This window comes from Lissotriton helveticus, chromosome 9 (genome assembly GCF_964261635.1).
Source record: "Lissotriton helveticus chromosome 9, aLisHel1.1, whole genome shotgun sequence".
Taxonomy (NCBI): domain Eukaryota; kingdom Metazoa; phylum Chordata; class Amphibia; order Caudata; family Salamandridae; genus Lissotriton; species Lissotriton helveticus.
Genome location: NC_136070.1, coordinates 902,663,698 through 902,686,086, shown reverse-complemented (window position 1 = coordinate 902,686,086; position 22,389 = coordinate 902,663,698). Strand labels below are relative to the sequence as shown.

At 44.2% G+C, this 22,389-nt stretch overlaps 1 protein-coding gene across 1 annotated transcript in view; it reads left to right on the top strand.

Annotated features, from left to right (window-relative positions):
- LOC144783041 (sprouty-related, EVH1 domain-containing protein 2-like) overlaps positions 1-22,389 on the top strand; it is a 53,429-nt gene that overhangs the window by 12,010 nt on the left and 19,030 nt on the right. Inside the window, exons 3-4 of the mRNA XM_078662221.1 lie at positions 7,060-7,127; positions 9,288-9,449. Of these exons, the coding sequence (XP_078518347.1) occupies positions 7,060-7,127; positions 9,288-9,449 (230 nt within the window). The remainder of the gene's footprint in view (positions 1-7,059; positions 7,128-9,287; positions 9,450-22,389) is intronic.

Genomic DNA, 22,389 nt, shown 5'->3' with positions numbered 1-22,389 from the left:
CAAAAAGGGCACGGCCAACAAAGTCAGACTCTGTGTGGACATGCGCTTGCCCAACACTGCGATAGAACGAGAGCGGCACCCGGGGCCACACTTGAGCGACATGATCGCCGCACTCAACGGAGCCACTGTGTTTTCCAAATTGGATTTAAATAAAGGTTACCATCAATTGGAATTGGAAGCAGGGTCCAGATATATCACTACTTTTGCAACTCACCTGGGGTTGTTCAGATATAAAAGACTGAGTTTCGGTGTGTCCTCGGCGGCCGAGATATTTCAGGAAATGATCCGACAGGTCATTCAAAATATTCCAAACACGCTCAACTATAGCGATGACATCCTTGTCTATGGTTCTGATGTCAGAGAGCACGACATTGCGCTCAATCGTGTCTGCCATGCCCTATTGGCAGCCAATTTGACTTTGAACAAGGAGAAATGCGAGTTTCACCAGAACACGCTGAAGTTTTTCGGTCACATCTTTTCTGGTGCTGGCATGAAACCTGATCCCGACAAAATCATGACATTGAACAACACCAAGAGTCCCCGGGATGTTGGCGACCTCAGGTCGTTCCTGGGAATGGCCAGCTATTGTGCTCGCTACATTAAAGACTACGCTACAATCAGCCACCCCCTCCGCATGCTAACCAAGCAGGGTCAGCCGTTTGAATGGACTCCCCAATGTGAGCAGGCATTCAAAGAAATAAAGAAAGCGGTGGAATCAGCGAATCACTTGTCATATTTCAACCCAAAGCGAAAAACCGAAATAACTGTAGACGCAAGTCCAGTAGGTCTGGGAGCGATCCTGGCACAATATGAAAATGACACAGATCAACGCCGCATCATTGCCTACGCGAGTCGTAGTCTGACTGAGCCGGAACGAGCCTACTCCCAACCTGAAAAGGAAAGCTTGGCCGTGGTATGGGCCTGTGAACACTTTCATGTCTTTATTTACGGAAAGCATTTCACCCTGATCACAGATCATCAAGCCCTCATCACCATCTACGGAAATCCAAGATCCAAGATGCCACCGAGGATCGAAAGGTGGGGCCTACGATTACAAGAATATACCTTCACTATACTTCACAAACCTGGGAAATCTGAAAATCCTGCGGACTACATGTCCCGGCATCCTCTCCCATCATCAGCTTCCCGAACTTCCATTGCGGAAGAGTACATTCATTTTGTAACGGATCAAGCTCTTCCCCCAGCTATCCCTCTGGAGACTATTCGGGAGATGACGGCACAGGATGTCATCTTGCAGAGAGTCCTTCACAAAATCCGCAACAATAGATGGAGGCATGATCCTCAAGACGATGAAGCTGATTCTTTGACTCAACGTGAACTACAAGCCTTCCGGCATGTGAGTGGTGAACTTTCTGTCACGACTGATGGCATATTGTTGCGTGATCAGAGGATTGTAATCCCTACACAACTGAGACAGGGAGTGGTTGCTCTTGCACATGAAGGACATCGAGGAATAGTGTCGACCAAACGAGCACTAAGGGAACGAGTGTGGTTTCCGTTCCTTGATCAACTAGTGGAAGTCACCTTAAAAGATTGCCATCTCTGCCAACTCACCAGCAAGGGTGACCCTCCAGCTCCTTTACATATGACCAGCCTGCCCAGTGGTGTGTGGCAAGAAATCGCCATAGACTTTTATGGACCCCTGTCATCGGGCAAATATGTGCTGGCCATCATTGATGAGTATTCCAGGTATCCCTTTGCCTGTTTTGTATCATCTACGAACACTGCCAGTACCCTCAAGGTCCTCGATGAAGTCTTTGCAGCGTGGGGAGTTCCCAAGATCGTTAAATCGGACAACGGACCTCCATTCAACGGAAATGACTTTGCTGCTTTTGCGAAACACCTTGACTTTCATCACCGCAGGATCACGCCTCTCTGGCCACAGGCGAATGGGACAATTGAGAGGTTCATGGCCACCCTCAAAAAGACCTTCCAGCATGCTACCGTGGAAGGGAAAGACTTACAAACAGCACTCAATGAAGTTCTTCGAGCTTATCGTACAACTCCTCATGCTACGACTGGCAAATGCCCGGCGACTCTCATGCTGGGACGTCCCATGAGGAATCGCATTCCCACGTGGGATGGAGCCCTGGAAGTATCATCATCTGAGAAGGACTCGCGGGAAATGAGAGCCACTGATGACCGCAACAAAAGAAAAATGAAGGCCTATGCCGACAACCGGAGGAGAGCGCGGTCATTATCATTAAATGAAGGGGACAGTGTCATCGTCAAGCAAGATATGCAGAAAAAGACTGACTGTACATTCAAGGATGAACCACTGGTGGTCACCAGAAGGCAAGGGACTATGGTAACTGCGGAGTCCGAGCAGCGGCGAGTTACGAGAAACATCTCGCACTTCAAGAAATTGCCAACTGATACCTCAAGAACCATGGTGAGTGACACACATAATCCCCTAGTTGAAGAACCACAGTCAAGTGGTTGTGAGAACTTTGCTCCGATCCCTGAGACATTGAATACTGATGGTCTGAGGGCCAGGTCGCCAAGACCTCAGCGTGACATACGTCCACCCAAGAGACTGATTGAGGAGATGGACTAAGAAGTCAGTATGCTCTGTTTGTTTTGTTACAAAGGGGGGAGATGTTATAAAGTTAGCACACTAGTAGCTGGGAGTGGGAGGAGCTAGGGGGGCGAGAGGAAGAGGAGGAGTGAACACAGGAAGGGGTCAGTTAGAGTAGGGACAAGGTAGGAGTGAGATACATAGAATAAAGCTCCTGTGAATATCATAATTAAGTGTTGTGTTTATTGTAGCTGGATGCTACATCTCCTTCTACAGGCTCAGGGCTATGGACGTATCAGCGCATCTCTCCTTCTGTAGACGGAGGGCTATTGGCTTAGCAGTACATCTCTCCTTCTGAAGGCTCAGGGCTATAGACGTAGCAGTGCATCTCTCCTTCTACAGGCTCAGGGCTATGGACCTATCAGCGCATCTCTCCTTCTGTAGGCTCAGGGCTATGGACCTATCAGCGCATCTCTCCTTCTGTAGGCTCAGGGCTATAGGTGTATCAGCGCATCTCTCCTTCTACAGGCTCAGGGCTATAGACGTATCAGCGTATCTCTCCTTCTGCAGACGGAGGGCTATTGGCTTAGCAGCGCATCTCTCCTTCTGTAGGCTCAGGACTATAGGCGTAGCAGGGCATCTCATCTTCTGCAGGCCGAGGGCTATAGACGTATCAGCGCATTTCTCCTTCTGTAGGCTCAGGGCTATAGGCGTAGCAGTGCATCTCTCCTTCTACAGGCTCAGGGCTATAGACGTATCAGCGAATCTCTCCTTCTGCAGACGGAGGGCTATAGGCTTAGCAGTGCATCTCTGCATCTACAGGCAGATGACTATAAGCTTAGCAGTGCATCTCTACTTCTGCGGACGGAGGCCTATAGGTGTAGCAGCGCATCTCTCCTGCAGGCTGAGGGCTATAGATGTATCAGCGTATCTCTCCTTCTGCAGACGCAGGGCTATAGGCTTAGCAGTACATCTCTCCTCCTGTAGGCTCAGGGCTATAGGCGTAGCAGTGCATCTCCCCTTCTACAGGTGAAGGGCTATAGGCTTAGCAGTACATATCTCCTTCTGCAGGCAGAGGGCTATCGGAGAAGCAGTACATCTCTCCTTCTGCAGACTGAGGGCTATAGGCGTAGCAGCGCATCTCTCCCCCTGCAGGCTGAAGGCTATAGGCTTAGTAGTACATCTCTCCCTCTGCAGGCTCAGGCCTATAGGCTTAGTTTGGAGCACAGTGTGTCATCCTGTAGCTTGCAAATGTATGTAATTCGCAGAACAGTGTTTGTCTCCTTATTCCTGCATGAAATATACTAGTATCTCTTCCTTCAAGGCTGGTGTCCATGCTTTTAAATGCAACACTATCTTCCTCGTGCTGGCTCAAGTCACACAGTCCTTGTGCAGTGTGTATTTATTCCTGCATGTTGTGGAATATGCTTTTTAGAATATAGTGTATCTTCTTCTGCAGAATACTCTCTACACGTTTTGGAGTAGTATCTGACGTCTATGCAGGTTGAGATCTAAAATTTAAACAGCAGTAGGTGCCCAATTAAAGCACCAGTCTGTAGTTCATGAAATCTTAGGGGCCTCTTTTAAAGGCTGAGCTGGCGGTCTATAGTTCCTAGGTGTCTAGTCTATAGGCTGTGGTCTATAGATCCTGGAGCAACAGTGAAGCTTTTGCAGGACGGGGTCTACAGTTTCTACAGTAGTTTCTGTTGACAAAGGCCTCAAGTTCTTGGAATAGTAATTGCCTTTTAGCATTTTGTCAAGAAGCTGTTACCCCTTCTGCATAACAAAGTTTAATGTGGGTGTAGTTCTAGCTGCCCCTTTCGCAGGCTGAACAGTCTATTTCATGAAGTAGTTGGTGCCCCCCCTCCAAAAACCACTCCATATCTGCCTGTTGGTTTATCAGCTGTTGACTGCCTTCTGAAACAAGTGTCATGTGTTGGCAGAGTCAAAGGTCAAGCTCTTTATTGTGGATAGACTTGGTGTGTGTGTGTGTGTGTGTGCGTGCCTGTGTCTGTGTGTGTGGTGTGTATACGTGTGGTTGTGTGGATGAGTTAGGCTGGGGTGGCTGAATGAGGGTAACAATGGGTGAATGTGTATCATTGTCTGAATCTGAATGGGAATGCTGGAAGGGAATGGGTAAAGAGTGATTGTGCGAAGGTTCAAGGTGAAGGTGAGTGGGTGGAGGAGTGGCTGCAAGTAGACGGACAACCAGCACTCTAGCAGGGGAACAATGAAAGCACTTGGAGAGAACACCAATTGTTTTCAAGGGTGCATAGTCACCAATGAAAAAAGCAGAAGAGAATTTTGAAAAACACAAAATGGGACACAAAGGCACAGCTGACAGCACTAAACAGGAACTTTTGTCTGTATACTCCATGCCATTTTGCCTAATGGCATCATTGTTAATAGTTTGCTGTTCCTATGCCTCACATTTATGAAAGTCTTCCTGTTTCTCCTTTTTTTTGGAGTGGTCTTTGTTCTTTGAATCAATTTTTTATGAGTTTAAACAAATGTATAATTCATTAATCTGCCTTTTTATGTTTGCAACATCAAGGTATTTTTCACACCATTCAATCCTTCAAGATGCATACACGCTGGAAAATAATTCCCCTTTTAGGTTAGGCTTAACAGCACAGCAATCTGTGAGATCTGTTGGTACACTCCTTTAAATTTTACCTATGGTGGAATTTAGCTCCACCCCGAGTAGTAATTCTCTCGCCTCATGCTGTTGGCTGTGTGCTGCATCATTATGCGTGCCATCTATAGGGTTCTTGTATTGCTACACATGTGCGACTATTTTACATCTCAAGTTCATAAGGAATCACAACACATTACATTCTTTTTCAGGGGAATCTCCATTGATAATTATAAGCACTGAATTTTCCAACCCACGTCCGGAATCCCAGAACACTTTTCCAAAGAAAATATAAATGTTTTCGCTTTTTCGTTAGTAAATCGATTTAAAATATTTGGTCATTTTACCCCATGGGTACTGGTGGGGGGGCACGAACTTGTAGTCACACTTACGCGAAAGTTCAGCGGGGTCCTGAGGAAGAGAGCATGCAGGTTCCACAAGGGCTCTGAACTTTGGTGTAAGTGTGACTACAAGTTTGAGCCCCCCACCAGGACCCATGGGGTAAAATTACCGGATATTTTAAATACTCGTGGCTTTCACTAATGCTGAAGGCACTACGAAAAACCGTAAGTTACACTGGTTTCTTTTACACCACAGGTTAGGATGCGCCTTAGTGTGTGCATACCGCCGTGGTGCTTTTGGTCCTGATGAAAGCCTCGCAAACAGCGAATGAAGGCAGAAACATGTTGACCACACCATTTTCTCGTTTACACTATGGATGTATCTGGTCAATTTAGCCAGTTTTTGCAACATCCATCACACTACTTTTAACCACGAATAAAGTTTGTTTACGGTTGAACTGAGTACTTTTAAAATCACTTTCCACTTACTCACACTTGTATCACACAAAAACCCACTCCGCTGTAACCAGGCGTCATAGCACACCGGGGAGGCAGTCGGCCTCTCTGGTGGGAACCCAATGATGAAGCATGTCACCAACTAGGTTGGTGAGTGAGGGTTCTTTTAACTAACAAGCGTGACTCCCTTTGCCGCTTTTCTCCTTTTCCTTTGGCCGCACTCTTTTGTTGTTTGTTTAATTTTTAGTATTCCTCTCACAACCAAGGGCATCAGGCGAAAGGACAGGCAATAGTTCCTCTATCCGGATGCGTAAGTGGAGTAAGAATTGGATTGAATATGCGCGGAACTGATGGGAAGGAGCAACCTCCCCAGAAAGATGACTTTCGAGAGTCCTGTGGTCAAATGTGTATGCTTATGAAAAGAAATATAAAAGAGTTCCCAAGAGAAAGGCTGATAAGTCGTAATACATTCTTTCCCAAGTGAAAAGTTGAACTACTGCTGACCAACCAATGACCGACCTGGGATGGCTGGAGTGAATATGTTTTTTTCTTGATTACATGAGCTCCAAATGATAGATAATGCTGCTTCTAGTCAGACCTAAATACAAAAATGGAAGCAATTCTTAAAATTATGTTTTGTTTCTTTTAAACTAAGCACTCTTGAGAACTCCATTTTCAAGATGATGTCTTCTTTAAATGGCATGCTAAAAAAGACTCAATTCACATAGGAATCTCCACTGAAATTAATGTGACGTCTAAGCACAAGCCACTTATGCCATCATGAAATAATGATTGAAAATTTGATGGATAAATGCAGGTAGTTAGTATTGTGGAACTCCGACGTATGAATTCTGGCAACTGCTTGCTTGAGTTATTCAGGTGAATGTTGGTATTGTTCATGTGGGAGCTGTACTGGTGAATGTAGTGATCGGCTTGGCGAATGCCATGTATGCGTCTGCTGAAGCTGTGCCAGATAGCTGCTGGTAGTAATTCAGCGGAACAATGTTGAGGCAGTGAGGCTGAACGCCTTGAGAGGTTGTTACATCTGATGAAATGATATGTTTCTCGTCTTTCTCTCTCTTGCACAGGTTCCCTTTCAACCTCCTCATCCTCCTCTTCTCAGGATGATGCGGACGGGCTGGACGACATCATCGCTGTAAGTACATAGAGTTGGGCGCAAAGTACATTCTTGGAACATTCTCCCCAGGCTATTCGGTACTCTGACCAGAACTTGACTGCAACACAACAATAAAGGGAAATAAATAGCTACAAATGAAGGATAAGATCAAAATTGGTTCAAGTCTTGGATGTTAATGGATAGCAATTGCTACATCTCAAAATTGCTCAATTGCTATCATGCTCTTGACCTTTTCCCACCGCTGGCTCTGTCTTTTCAACCCCTGGTCTTAAGGGCCAGGAAAGAAGCAGAAGGAACAGAATGAAAACAAGACTCTAAGTACCAAGTTTGCTTTCTTTAGTTTCTAGTCCCTTTTCTTACTTAAATCCCTAAACCACATATCAGAGGAACTGGGGGTGAAGGGCAAATGCTGTAACTCTTGACAATGAATTTAAATGCTTGTCTGAACCGTAAGTCAGACCTCCTTTTCTGAGCACACTTTCTCCTGGAGCGATTCTTGGCATAAGTTAAAGTCAGCAAGACGTGACTATATTCTATGTCTAACATGAACATTATATAAGTCTTATCTATAAAATCCTTAAAGTGTGGGCACAGGTGTAGCTGCTTTACTAAAGTGCTACTAGAACTGCATAGGTTGCCCCAGCCTTTGTCCACGTTGCCCCTGAAATAATTTTCCAATTTTTTACGTACATTGGTCATGTCTCACAAACATGCCTTTACGTATGCCGATTCAAATGAGACATTTGATGATACGTACACTACTGAAGGCTGCCTACCTGCTTCAGATTCATTTCATAATGTCTCAAATGGCTTCTAAAATACCACATGGTGTAAAGCCAGACAGGATGGGGTATGGTTGCGGTAGTTCCAGAAACAACTTTGGACCTAAATCTCGAGAACACTCGTCAGACCCATGGATTGAAAATACTTACTTTGACTTGGGGTCTAAAAATTTCATTGGGTGATGACTGTACCTCCACACATTTAACCTTGATAATGCCCAACACTGAATTGGTATTCCTGCAGTAAGGAGCACTATTTCTGGAGGGCGTCTGTTTGAACCTTTCCCTTTAAAATGCATTGCAAGGATTTTTCTAACAAGGTAACAATTTCACAAAAATTCCTCACGACTCAAACGCAATTTACTCCATCTCTAACACACCTATCGCCAACAAGAGACAAATTCTTCCCAGCTACATGGCAGTTCTCCACAAACAGCTGCCATTTCATACAGAGTCAAACAGATCTTCTAACTGAACAGCAACTATGCAAATGAGGTCACAATTCTTTTGCACTAGGGAAACACTCTTGTCAATTAAAGTATATCCACCTGTTTGGACTACAGATATTTCAGTTAAAGGTATATCTTTCCAGGAGGACTGCGATTACTTATATTCTTCTAGCAAATGCATATTTCTGCATTCTCAGTTCTTCACAACTAAATGACAGTCCTTTTTAGTTAGGCCACAATTATTCCAAAATAGATGACAACACCTCTAAACTAAACCACAATTCCTACATACTACACTGCTCCTCAAATATACCACACTTTCTCCTATCTAAAAAACAGTTGTCACAAATTAGTAAAACTACTGTTTACAAATAGAGCAAAATATGTCAAAAAACCTCACTTCTTTCCAACTAGAGAGCAGAAATACATCCTTTCTTGACCACACTTCCTCCCAGCCGTCCAACAATTTCTAAAGACTAGACTTTAATTCTACCCAACAAGAGCGGAATTCTACCTAGATTTTTGTAAAACAAAATCACTTAATTTTTTTGCAGAAAAGTTGTTACATCCTCCCAAGAAGTAATTTTGTCTAGCCAATAGCTGATCATTATTAGACAAGGGCTGTTCCCAGTTGGATCTCTACTCCGTACTAAAAGGTCCCCTCTCCGCCCAACAGCAGTCCCCATGGCTATGTGATCAATCAATGTCCTTGTAGGAGGTAGGTGCGAGTTGCTACATGGATACGATAAACTCTAATTTTTAGGCGCCACATTGTTTTAATTGTAATTTTTTTCTATAGAATTGTAGTTTATTCTGGGCCGACTTATCCAGCATCGCCTACATGCTCCTCCAGCCTCCCTCCCGCTCTCTTTCCTCTTCTAATTTCTTTGATATCATGATGCAATGTTTTATGTATCTCTCTCTCTCTCTCTCTGAAATGTCCTCAGATGCATACAGACAGTGAGTCATCCTCAAACAGCCGGAAGGAGATGTTACCAAAACACATCACCATAGTAACCAGTGAGTCTTCGTCCAGCTGCTACGTGCGGTCACCGGTCTCAGAAGATTTTGGGTTTAGTGCAGTCCAGGCGGCCACCCCTCCTGCGCAGGTAAGATGCTCCAACACCTCAGCCAGGTAGCACCTCAGACCAGATCTGTTTGCAGCATTTATGCTGACTCTAAGAAGGAATTGGAACTGAGGAAAAGTGGTACTGCAATCCATAATAACTGTCTGAAATGCTGAGAAAACACAGAACATAGTTAGATTTTAATAGGTTAGAGTAGACTGAAGGAGAGGCAGACAAAGGAAAAAATGCCAAATGGGAGCCCTTGCTAATGATCACAGCATTAATCATTGCCTGCTCCACTGCCACATTTCCCTCATTATTATCCTTTGTTTGAGGTTCTACTAATACCTCAGTTCTGGAAATACAGTTTCATGATTCCATTTTTCTGTAAGATATTTTAAAGATCCATCTATCTCCAATTCTGTTAATTTGACATAGGATCAGCGTACATGGCCAACATTAGCGCTGGTGGCGCCTGGTGCAACAATCATTTTTGGTGCCCCCCCCATACACCATGACCGCCTCTTCAGATTCTCTCACTACCACTGGGCAAAAGTGCCACTCATCTCTCCAGTCGTAAGCAATTACTAAACACAGCACCCCCCACCTGAGGTCAGCACCCCCCTCCAAAGGTCAGCTCCCAGTGCGGCCACACCGGCCGCACTGCCCTAAAGCCGGTCTGGTCAGCGCACACAGGATTCGTTTCACAAAGGGTTCTGCCCTTCTTTGTAAGATGACATCATGCTAACAAAAAAATAACAAAGTTGAAAAGAACTTAGGGCACACAACCATGAGAGACTTATTACAAATACCACCATTGACAACAACAATAGCACAAAACATAAAAAATTATTAATATTAGAATATAAATAGATGTAAAAAAACACTATAACACCCTGTAAAAGTAAGCAGAGCCATGAATAAGTCCAAAGTTGCTTATGCAGTCCGTTATTTCTAGTGGAGACATTTTTCTTAAGAAACCAAAATTGTGCATTTTGTAACATGGTACAAAGAAACAAAACAGGATTCATACTTTGTACACCACAGTAGCAGGGAGGACAAATACCTTCGTGGAGTTGCTTCCCCCAACCGGTGGTACATTTCAGTGTAACATTCCTACTTCTTAAAATGAAGTTAAAATGTTGTCATGGGTAATCTTGCAAAGAGAATCATAACACTGTTTTCCTTGCAGACCAGTAGGTTAAACTATTATTGTGTAGGATTTTAAATTTGTGCAGTATGCAACAAAGGATAAATTGCTTGTTTTTGCATCTTCAGCCTTAATTTCAAGTTTCATCTGCGTGACAGTATTCCAATCTATCATTTTTAAATAGGCAATATTCAGTTGTACAGATGCAAACTTTAAAGTTTTAGAAAATCTAAACATATGCCCTGAACAATATAAGAGATGGTGCCTAAATAAGGGCCTGATGTACAAAGCGATTTTACAGTCCCAACGTTTAAAATGTGACAGCAAAATGGCTTTTTAAAATGTATTTGGAAGGGGCGTCTAAAGGGTGTCCCTTCCAAATACCTATTCTATAACTTATGCATTATTGTTCTGCAACCGAAATCCAGTTGCATAACATTAATATTTTACCACCAAATCCAAATTGGTGGTAACTATTACAAAGTGGAAGAAGTCCCTTTGTGAATGTCCCGTGGAGCACTACCTGCTCCTAAAAAATGTTTACAAAATGATTCATTTTATTTCTAAACACATATTGCTTTCGTTTTTGGAAAAAACTGAATGCATTAAAAAAAAGATTGCTTTATTTAAAAGCAATTACAGACATTTTTGTCTGCTGACTTCAGTAGGTCACCATGCCTATGACTCTAATCAATAATAGTGGGTATCTTTCTTTCATTAATCTTTATTTCGGCATTTGCCATAAAAGATAAACATAAAATCACCACAAGGACATCAATGTTACATCGATAACAAGATAGCATACAGATAATACGAAAAATGCCCAAGCACATAGCGAGCTATGATATAAACAGAATCAAATAGATCAGTACTAGTTGGTTATTTGAACAATCCATTACATAAAAAGCGAGGATAATTTTATAAAATTTAAATTCCAGTTAAAAATGACCAATACAAAAAAGGATTGCACACTCAGTAGTACATGATCTAATCAGAGATGGGGCATCCTAGAAATTAAAACCCGTCTCTTATGCCATGCTGCTTCAAGAAATTTAGCCATTGTAAAAACAGTTGCTTTTGAAAGGTCAGTCTTGAGAATTCTAAAGGCCTCAGAGCAATTAACAAACCCTACATTTTTACATAATGGAATTATCCAAAACCTTCTAGCCGCACTGTGGGCAGGACAAAAGAAGACTAAATGCAATTCGTCTTCAAGCCCACAATTGCAGCCAGGACAATTTTCCAGTGAATGGGGCTTCCATTTGCTTGTGAATGCTCTAAGCGGGAGAGTACCATACCGCCATTGGAAATATAATTTCCTGGCCAAATTCGGAAAAATATCATCAAAGACTGACTCAAACTTATAGGAATCTTTCACCCCAAGAAAGATGTTAACCAAGGAATCTGGGCGTGTGCCCTGTGTGTGGGATGCAAGATTGCATGCATGAAAGGTTGCCACCAGCTGTTTACGGGACAACCCCAGACAGGCCCCTTCAGGGTCACTCCACAGGGTAGGAAGACCTATCCGGGCAAACTCAGTTTTTAGATATTTGAACCACGGGATGTTTTCTATAGTAGGAAGAGCAAGAATATCCTGCAATTCCTGCCTATAGTTGGCTAACTCGGGGGTAGACCATAGTCTTCTCCAAAAGGTTAGAGGCTTGACACCCACAACTTCGTCCAAAGGTTTTAGACCCAGGTCCAACCTAAGAGGCAGATGGGGGGTGCTAGCCGGCAACTTTAGGAGTTGTCTAAGAAACCTATTTTCAACTGTGACCAACTCTTTTTTGCAAGCATGTCCCCAAAGTTCACTGCCATAAAGAATCGCACCTCTGGCCTGGAGTCTATAAATCTCCAACGGGGGGCTAACGGTCTAAGAGATGATTTATTAGAATTGACTAGCCTAATTATTCCCCCTGCTATTTGGGCCAATCTGAGCTGGGACTTAACTTGATGATCGCCCCATTCAAGTTTATCATTCAAGGTCACACCCAGATATTCAAACGTAAAGACTCTTTCTAACCTGTTCAGGCCTATGCTGGGATTAGGGCGAGTTTTTTGGGGGGGATTAAAAATCATGTACTTGGTCTTCAGGGCATTTATTTCGAGACCATGCTCATGACAGAATGCCTCAAAGCCCTCGAGAATGCGCTGAATCCCCATAGGGGATTTCGACAGCAGGAGGGTATCATCCGCAAACATAATTGCGGGCACCCTCCTGCCGCCGAGTTTTGGTGCATCTGTGTTGGGGACATTGTTTAGGTGATCGACTACCCCGTTGACAAAGAGGCAGAACAGGGTCGGTGCAAGAACACATCCCTGCCTTACCCCTCTGCCAACGGGAAATCTTTGTGAGAGGGTACCCAACCTCCCACACCTAACATGTGCGTAGTTAAGTGTATGCAAACGGACAATGATGTCTAAAAGAGCAGAGGGGATACCAAGGTTAGCGAGTACTAGCCATAGTTTTCTCCGTGGAACCAAATCAAAGGCTGCACGAGGATCAACGAAGACGGTATACAGCGTGCCCCCCTCCAACCGCACCGTCTTCCAATACAAAAGGACCAAACGAAAAATTTGGTCCGTCGTTGACACCTTGCTCCTAAACCCTGCCTGAAACGTACTTAAAACTGAATGGTCCTTGATCCATTCCTGCAGGCGGTCAAGTATCAGCCTCGCGAAAACTTTTTGTGAGCCATCAATGAGGCTGATTGGCCTGTAGTTGGCTGGGAGTAGAGGAGAGCCCTTCTTGAAGATCGGTACAATCTCTGCTCCCAGACAAGTTTTAGGGACCGCCATTCCCCCAAGGATTGCGTTAAAAACTTCCAACAGATACGGGGCCCAAACCCTGGGTTGGTGCTTAAATAGGTCTCCCGGGATTTTATCTAACCCGGGGGCCTTGCCCGAGGGCAATTTAGATATTATATTAGTAACCTCCCCCAGAGAGAATTGCAGTGTCTCTGCCCCCTCCCTATTTCCGGATTGCGCGGTTAACCCACCGGAGGGTGGAAGGTATTCAGACATCAGGTCGTCTTGGCACTTGGGTGGGCCAAGGCTAACCTCTTCATAAAGGCTGCGGAAGTGGTCCTCCCAAACTGAAGCCGCTATATTGGCCTCCACAGCCTGAGTCAGCTCGGCAGACCCTGTCCTCACTATCTGCCAAAATTTGCGTGCATCTCTAATCTGAAGAGAGGCCGACATATTATCCCAATTGGAATAGTCCCATTCCACCTTTGCGTAGTGAATTGCTTGCTTTAGTTCCGCCCTCCTAATCTTAGTTAATTCTATATCCCTTGGGTACTTCAATACGGCGAGAAGGTTGGCTTTTGCCTTCCTGCAAGCTGGATTGAACCAAGCGGGTCTTTGCCCCCTGTGGGACCCTTTCCGCACGATTGGGTTTAGAAAATCTGCAAGGGTGTCCACCAGTTCCGTATGGAGGGTGCCCAGCTTGGGGAAAATTTTTTGTAGTGTAGATTGACTGATAAGATCCCCGACACGTTCAAATAGGGGGAGAATCCGAGCATACAGCTCGGAAATATGGGCAGGATTATCTAAAAGCTTAGCCCACTTCACTCTGCGCCTATCATTTGTTAAAATTAATTTAGAGTTTAGAGATGCCTCTACCGGCGGGTCGCCCAAGTAACCACTGGGATCGGCCAGCGAGAGAATCAGCGCATTGTGGTCACTGTCAGTTCTTTGGACTACCACAAAGTCAAGGACCTTGTTCCAATCTGATGTCTGGACCAAGATATAGTCCAAATGAGACTCCTGCCCTGATTTATTAAAGGTAGGTTTTGAAGGGATGTCACTCTTAAGTCGGCCATTACAAGCCCTCAGCGAATTGCCGAGAGTAAGTGCCGTAATTTGTGTTGCTAGAGGAGACCATGGCTTAGGTGGGGGGGCCAACCAGTTGCGGAATTCCCCACTGGTCATCCTCCTCCATAAGTGCTCCCTCCTTAGTCAGGTTTAGGGGCTCATACTGGCAGTTAAAATCTCCCCCCAACACGATCCTAGCACCCAGAGGTATTCTGGGGAGAAATAGAGAAAGCTCATCCCAAGTGGGTGAGGGCTTTGTTATACCCGTCGGTCTGGAGTATACGTTTATCAGTGCAAGTTGGGTATGGTTCATCCATTCCAGCAGCACGCACTGAACATCCAGTGAATTAGTTTGAAGGGCCCTAGCCTTGCATCCCAGGTGAGAGGCCACCCATATACAAAGACCCCCCGAGGGCCGTCCTTTCCCCTCCCATTTAGCTGGAATTGTGAAGGTTGCATACCCTGACCGCCATGTGTCCTTCCGTACCCATGTCTCCTGGAACAGGCATATGTCCTGTTCCTCAATGAAGGACCCCCACTCAGGGGAGTCTAGCTTACCCTGGAGCCCCGCCAGGTTCCATGAAAGAATGGACAAACGGGATGTGTGCTCTCCGGGGGAAGTAGCAGGGGAATCAAATACAATAGTCGCTAAAGTGTCTGCCAACTCGGCAGGGGGTTTGGTAAAATGTAATTCCGCACCCATCACTCCCTCGCCAGTGGCATTTAGTTGGACACCCATACCCTGTTGGCACTGTAAACTTCAGTCACAGTCATCCATACCTGAGAACACATCAAACCTGTTTACTGACTCCAATGGTGTAAAGGGTCTCAAGTGATCCATTCTGCTATTCATATTTCTTTTAGGCCTGAGGGGTACCAAGTTCCACCCAAAGGGGTCAGCAACGGGAGGAGGGTGGGGGTCTTGTAGCGGATATCCATTATTATAGGGTATTAAAGGATTAGTCTGATTGGATGGGTAGCTGCCAGAATGGGTGGGATGAAACACTAGGGATCTAGGATAGAAATAAGTCAAGGGGCGAGGACGATGGAGTTGGTGCCGCTAACTAGGGGCCAATTTAATATATAGTTGACCGCTCGTGGATCTCTAAAATTTACAACAACCAGGTCTCCCTCAATGTCCTTGGCCCTACTGCCCAACCAGGGAAGGCGCCTAACATGTACAATTTCGCCATTAATATTTTGTGTGAATGGTCTGAATTGGCTGAGCCAGTGCATAATTTTATTTTTCAACTGGTAAAACCCCTCCCTCTTGTTATCTGGTAATCTGGGGACCCCAGTCAATACAACCACATAGGGGAGAGCTTCAGGGGGTAATTCTACTTGGGGTAACTTGCGAAGAGGTGACCTAGTATTTCTGGTAGGACCCCGTGTATTCTCCAGTGTTTTTCCTGCGGATGCTTTTCCAGGTCGCCTCTTGGTTACACTAGCTGGGTTGGGGGTTAAGTTATTGCCCTGCTTGACCTGTGGAGCCCTCTGTTGCTTTGGGTATGTTAAATCAATGGATTGAACCAATGCTTTGGGGAGAGTAGAAGTGCCTGATATGACTGAGGCTGGGGGTGGGGCAGCCCCGCTCACCGGTGCCTTTAATGGTACTACGTGCTTACTAAGTGCAGATTCAATGTCCTCAAGCCTATTCTCTACCCTCTTCAGCCTCTCTATAATAGGTAGGATGAATGACCTTATTAAATGTTCAATGTTGTCCAGAGAGGCGGCAAGAGGTGTGTCCCTGGGAACAGGATCAAGAGGAGTAACGGGTTGGACCGTATTATTCACTACCTGTGAAACTGGTACCAATGATGGAGGGGGTGTCAAATTTGGCAAGTTGACTAAAGCGGCCATTGGGGCCGAGGGAGATCTAGATATAACCTTTGTAGGTTTGCCAAAGTCAGTGTGACTGATCTTAGGCTTTTGTAGGGCGCCCCCCTTCCGTCTTCTTTTGGCAGGTGGTGGGCCATGTACCTTATCGGGCACTAATTTTTTCGATTTATTTAGAGCAGATTTAACTTGGCCCAAAGTCTGAGGTGTCGGGTCTGAATCTATTAAAATCGAACTAGAGAGAGAAATATCAGTTATAGGCTGAACTGTGGGAGGTAGGGGTGTTGGGGTACATTCACGTAACAAAAAAGGGAAACTCTCCAATGATAGGGGGTCTTCATTACTACCGGATAGGCCTGCAATGAGAGGAAGAGCAAGGAGTGGAGGATCTATGGAAGGCATGTTCTTCATGCTTTCAACAGAACGGCGACGTTCTGCTCGGCGCTCTGCCAGTAACTTATCCCTGTCTTGGTCAATGGTAGCCCGTATAAAATAATTATCAAGTGTTCCAATAATAGTAGCCCCAATCTTTTCTAAAAATGATTTATCTGGACTTTGCGCCATTGCAGGGGGGTGCACCAGGAGAAAGATACCTGTAAAACAATGAAAGAGAGTGGGCCCTGCCCGGCCTCACTCGGTCTCTGAGGGCCCCAGAGGGCCCGCCCTTTTCCCGGGCTTCTCCCGGGACGCTCCCACGCAGCGACGAAGGGGTTTGAAAATGTAGGGAAATGGTTGGTGTGGGCGTGTCCGTCAGGGAGAGCGGCCCAGGTGTCACGGGTGTGGCCAACAGGGACTCCTGGGAGATGGAGTCCCCGTTCCACTCGCTCGCAGCCCTGAGGAATTACAACACACCCCTCAACAGGCTTACAAGTCCCAGCCTGCTTCTCTCCAAACTCCCGGGTTTCTGCACACACAACGATGCGGGACCCGCGAAGCGGGTCCGGCGAGGAGTAGCGCTATACAGGGAACAGCACACAGGATAGCAGCAGCTCACAGCGGCTGCAAGGGTCCAGTCCCGCAAAGCAAAAGTGATGTAGTGGGTATCAATTTGGGACCTACCCCATTCCTATTTATAGGGTAGGTCGAATTGCGACCCACTACGGATCGGTATTTTTTTAACCAACCTATTAATGCATAGGTTGGTTCAGAAAATACCAACGCATTCAAAAGAATTTCATTCACTTCTACTAAATCCATGTTAGTAGATTCCTAATAGGCCATTGCAAATCGGTATTTAATGCAATTTACGATTTCTTACTAGGAATCTTTGGGGCACATGCATCATTGTAAATTGCATTCGCAAATGGTGCGAATCGCAAAATTCAGCCGTTTGCGAATGCAATTTCAACTTTTGGGATGCATCATCATTTTTGCACTTTTCGCAATTTAAGAAATCGCAAAATTGCGATTTCTAAAATTGCGAATGCATTTAAGGAATCTCAAATTGAGATTCCTTAAATGCAATGAATCAAACTTAAAAAATTAGCGATTTCGCTAATAAGGGGAGCAAATTACCATGAAGTTGACCTTCATAGTAATTTGCGAAAACTTTGAAAAATGCACTAAAGTGCATTTTTCAAAGTTCCATTTTACACACACACATGCTCTTGGGGCATGTGTGTGTGCAAGATGTACTTATAGGCAGATTTCAGGGGTGCAACAGGATGTCCTTTGGACACCCCTGCACCCTTGAAATTGCATTCTCAATTTGCGATTCTCTAATGGAGAATTGCAAATTGAGAATGTCTTCCCATTAATTCCTATGGGCCTCTAGGCCCATAGGAATGAATGGGGAGGTATTCCTTAATTGCGATTCTCAATTAGAGAATCGCAATTAAGGAATTTTAAGAAATCGCTATTTTTTTAGCGATTTCTTGATGCATTGCAGTTTGCAATTCCTTAATTGCGATTCCTTATTTTTCGCAATTAAGGATTCGCAAAAAGCAATATTGATGCATGTGCCCCTAAGCTCCAACTGGCAGATGCATCAACGTAGCCTTTTGCTATTCCTAAATAGCGATTTTTAAGGAATCACTATTTAGGAATAGCAAAAGCCTATGCATATAGGAATCGCTATTAAAATAGCGATTCCTAAACATTCCTTAATTGCTACTCGCAAATTGCTAGTCGCAATTAAGGAATGCTGTCCCATTCATTCCTATGGGCCTACAGGCCCATAGGAATGTATTGGAGATTGCATGATAATTTGCGAGTACCAGTAGGTACTCGCAAATTGCTCATGCAATTTCAAGGCTGTAAGGGTGTCAAAATGACACCCTGTTACACCCCTGAAATTGATCTCTGCACATATGTTGCACACACACATGCCCTAAGGGCATGTGTGTGCGCAACATGAAACTTTGAAAAATGCACAAAAGTGCTTTTTTCAATGTTTTAGCAAATTACCATGAAGTTCAACTTCATGGTAATTTGGTCCCCCTATTAGCGAATTCGCTATTTTTTTGACTTTCATGCATTGCATTTAAGGAATCTCAATTTGGGATTCCTTAAATGCAATCACAATTTAAGGAATCTCAATTTACAGATTCCTTAAATTGCGATTTTTGCATTTGGGATGCATCCCAAATGCAAAAATACCGGGAGCAAAGGGGCAGATTCTGAGAATCTGCCCCTTTGCTCCCGGTATTTACTTTGATGCATATGCCTGATAGTCTCTTAAGGAATCGGTGAATCCGACAGACCCAGAGGGCAATTCCCCTAAGAGCCCTGTGATAAACACTTAGGACTGCACGTAGGTGGAATGCTTGCACCAGATAGATCTTCTTTAAAGTCAACAGTTCTTTTAAGACAGCTCCTTTGATTTTATTTTAAAAAAACTATTAATTATATGTCCTAAACCAAGTTGTACACCATAGAGTTGGAGGCACTTTGACTCCTAAATTTTCGACAGATTTGAAAAATTTCTCTTCCTCAGAGAGCTATACATTTTTTGTATATCCCCCTCCAACGTGCTGGTGCCTGCAGGGAAATCACTGGATGTGCTCCTCCAGGGGAGTGGTTTTCTTGCAAGTATGAATGCTGTGATAGATTTGAGAGATGAGTTCAGTGTAATCTGCAGAACTCAATAAGGGGCTCGAAGGTGAGCTGCCAATCAGGCAACCTTGGCACTGTCACCCCGGTATGGGGGAAGCGTTAAAAGAAGATCTCCCTTCAGGAACAGCTGTGTGGTGTCACCTGAAAACCTTGAGGGACCCAAGGATTGCATGGACCGCCTTTAGACAGAGTCCAGGAAATCATTATTCAGGTTTCCAGGGGCAATCCTGGTACCACCTTCAGGAGGTAGGATAGTGCAGAAGATGGAAGGAAATCAGAGGAATCTGCCCCAGCTATTGACTTTTATGTAGCAAAGTGGGCATTGCTTACCACTAATCTCAGTGAGCGGCTTACGACAATGGGTGCAACCCTGCTGCAGCGTGCAGGGGTAGCCCCTATTCCTGACATTGGCCCTAGGTCTGCATGCAGTTTGTGTCTCAGTCAGAAGTTCTAAGCGAGCTTAGATTTAGGCTGACCCTGTAGAGGGTTGAACCAACATCAGCTCACAAGATTCTTTGTCTTTCATTACTGTTTGACCACTGCCTGCAATAGTAGCCAGACCCTTTTGGGTAACCTCTGGGTGGGTGTCCTGCTCTCTGTGCTGGTGAAAAAGAACATAAGTGATACCTCAAGTGTGAAGGTGAGCCACAACAGCCTGTACAAATGAGAGTGAATATATGCTTTTCCCATGTGAGTAAGTGACTTATGCGTTGATTTGATTACTTTCCACAGCCTATAAAGAGGTTTTTTTGGGCCTGTCTGGAAGTAGAAATTGTATATAAGATTCCCAGACACTAATAACCAGGCTTAGGCACTTATTACATTACTTAAGTAATGTAATAAGTGCCTAAGCAAGCCATCTGAAGCAAGATTTCGTCTTAAACTTAAAACCCATCTTTTCCGACTCACTTAATCTGCTGTCAGACTTTGACATGTCTCTAGGCTTGGTGGTAACAACTACTTAGGGGGTGGACAGCAAGCATAGCGCAGGGACACACTGTTGTTTAGTGTAACCATGCGCTTTAGAAATGGTTTTATTATTATTATTATTAAGTAGATTAGACCGATTCATATGCACACAAATATTTCTACACACTCAGACTGGGGTGTGAGCCCACTTGAATACAGGTTAGCACCAGCTCTGAAATGCAGGAGATGAATGTTTCAGAATAATGACACTTGGACTACCCAGACCTAACTTGATGTTAAATACATGTCTGTTAATTAAGCAGATCCACGCATCATCTCACTGAATTCGGCCCATAGAACAACAAACTTGGCCCTTTGTGAAGTTGGGGACCTGTGTCAACCAACCCAAAAAAATTACTCTCTTTTTACCATAGGCTCCAGCCATGTGGCCAAGAGTGTAGCTTGGTAAGTAAGATTGGGGGTGGGGAGGATTTAAGTGTCAGATTTTCCAATAATTAAGCTGACATATATTGTTGAAATACATTGTACGACAAGCAGGGTGCATGAAAGAGGTCTAAGGGGCAGTGGAATGGGTGAGGAATGCAGATTGGAAGGGGTGCTAGGCAAGAGAAAACAATATTTTGTAAAATAACCAACATGTTTGAGGCCTATCAAAACAAGGTGGGAGAGAGAGTGTGTGTGAGTTTTGGTCTGTGTCTATGTAAAAATTCCTGGTGAAATCTGACAGACACCTCACCATTCCTGACTGAAAGCACCTGTACCCAACTAATTATCAGAAATTACATTGATTGGGCAGTTGGAACACCCCAAACACCCCCGAAGCTACCCCCCGAGTATGGCTCAATAAACAATATCCATTTACTTAATCACCTAGCACCTGTAAAACATACATTAATTGATGGTAAAGTAGAATTCATTGGTTTCAAAAAGATATATTCATAAGTATCAGAGCAAAATATTGCTAACATAAAGCACAGAGAGAAAGGGAGAGATAGCCTGACAACAGCAGCATGGAGTAGGCCCATGGAGAGGATACTGCAAACTAGACCAAAGGTATTGGAGTTAGTGGGCCTTGTCACACTATGGTGAATGGGTTTCCCTATTATGAAAGTGGGGAGATTGTTCCATACATTAGTAACTTACAACAAGCTCGTGTGATATAGCATTTTCCCTCTTATCTAAATGCTTACTTAATTCCAGAAACTTAGATGAATACCTTAGTGGACGTTATCAGGTTACACTAAAGCCTTTTATTTTGGTACCTTTTTCTCATATTATTTGCAACAATGACCATTGACACACCTGTGGACAATAAGCATCATCTTTACAATTACTCTCTAAGATCCTGAGAGTCAATTTTGTAGTGGGACGCATCACACTTCTGCCCCATCAACAGTCTCACAACTGCAGTTGGTAGCATTTAAAGTTTCACAATAGTTTTGCTTTGTAGCCCATATAAAATCAATCAATCACTAATGAATTTTGCTCTGAGTAACAATCCCAAAAGGATTTACCGGACTAACATCTATTTCATCATTCTCAGCATAACCTGTTTAATCTTCCAAGAGAATAATCATCGTCACATTGTTAACCTATTTGCTCATTGTCTGGTAATGGGCTCACCCAGTCCTTTCCTGATTTAATATTCCAGTCCCAAATGTATGTCTGATGTATCTACGTGTATAGCCAGATCACCTTCTTTAGGAAATCTGGCCTACTTGTTTAGAAAGACCTGATTTTTTTTAGCACTCAGAGTGAACCTGCTATTCTGCTATGGTGTTGACCTGTGGAAGGCAGGTTCACAGAAGGATACTGTATCATTCTTTTGTTCAGTGAGATTTATAAGTAAAGTGTGGTGCAGAGCAAAGCGTTGTCCATGCACTTTCAAGTTAAAACAAAAGATCTTTAGATCTTTCACAGAGTTTACTGTGTTAAGCCAAATATGTTTATAATAAAATATTTTCTCACAGACCAGTACCCATGAATTGACTGGCATGCGGCAACTGTATCCCTCAATTTACTGACTGACCAATTGCCCTTGGTGTGTGCATGATTACATTAAACGCAGAGGGCCCTAGCTATGGGATGACATAGCACACTTTATTCTAAACTTAAAAGCAATTTGTAAGTATACACACCATATTAATCACTGTTATTGCATGGTAATACATACTTGGGGGTTGTGCTACACCAGCA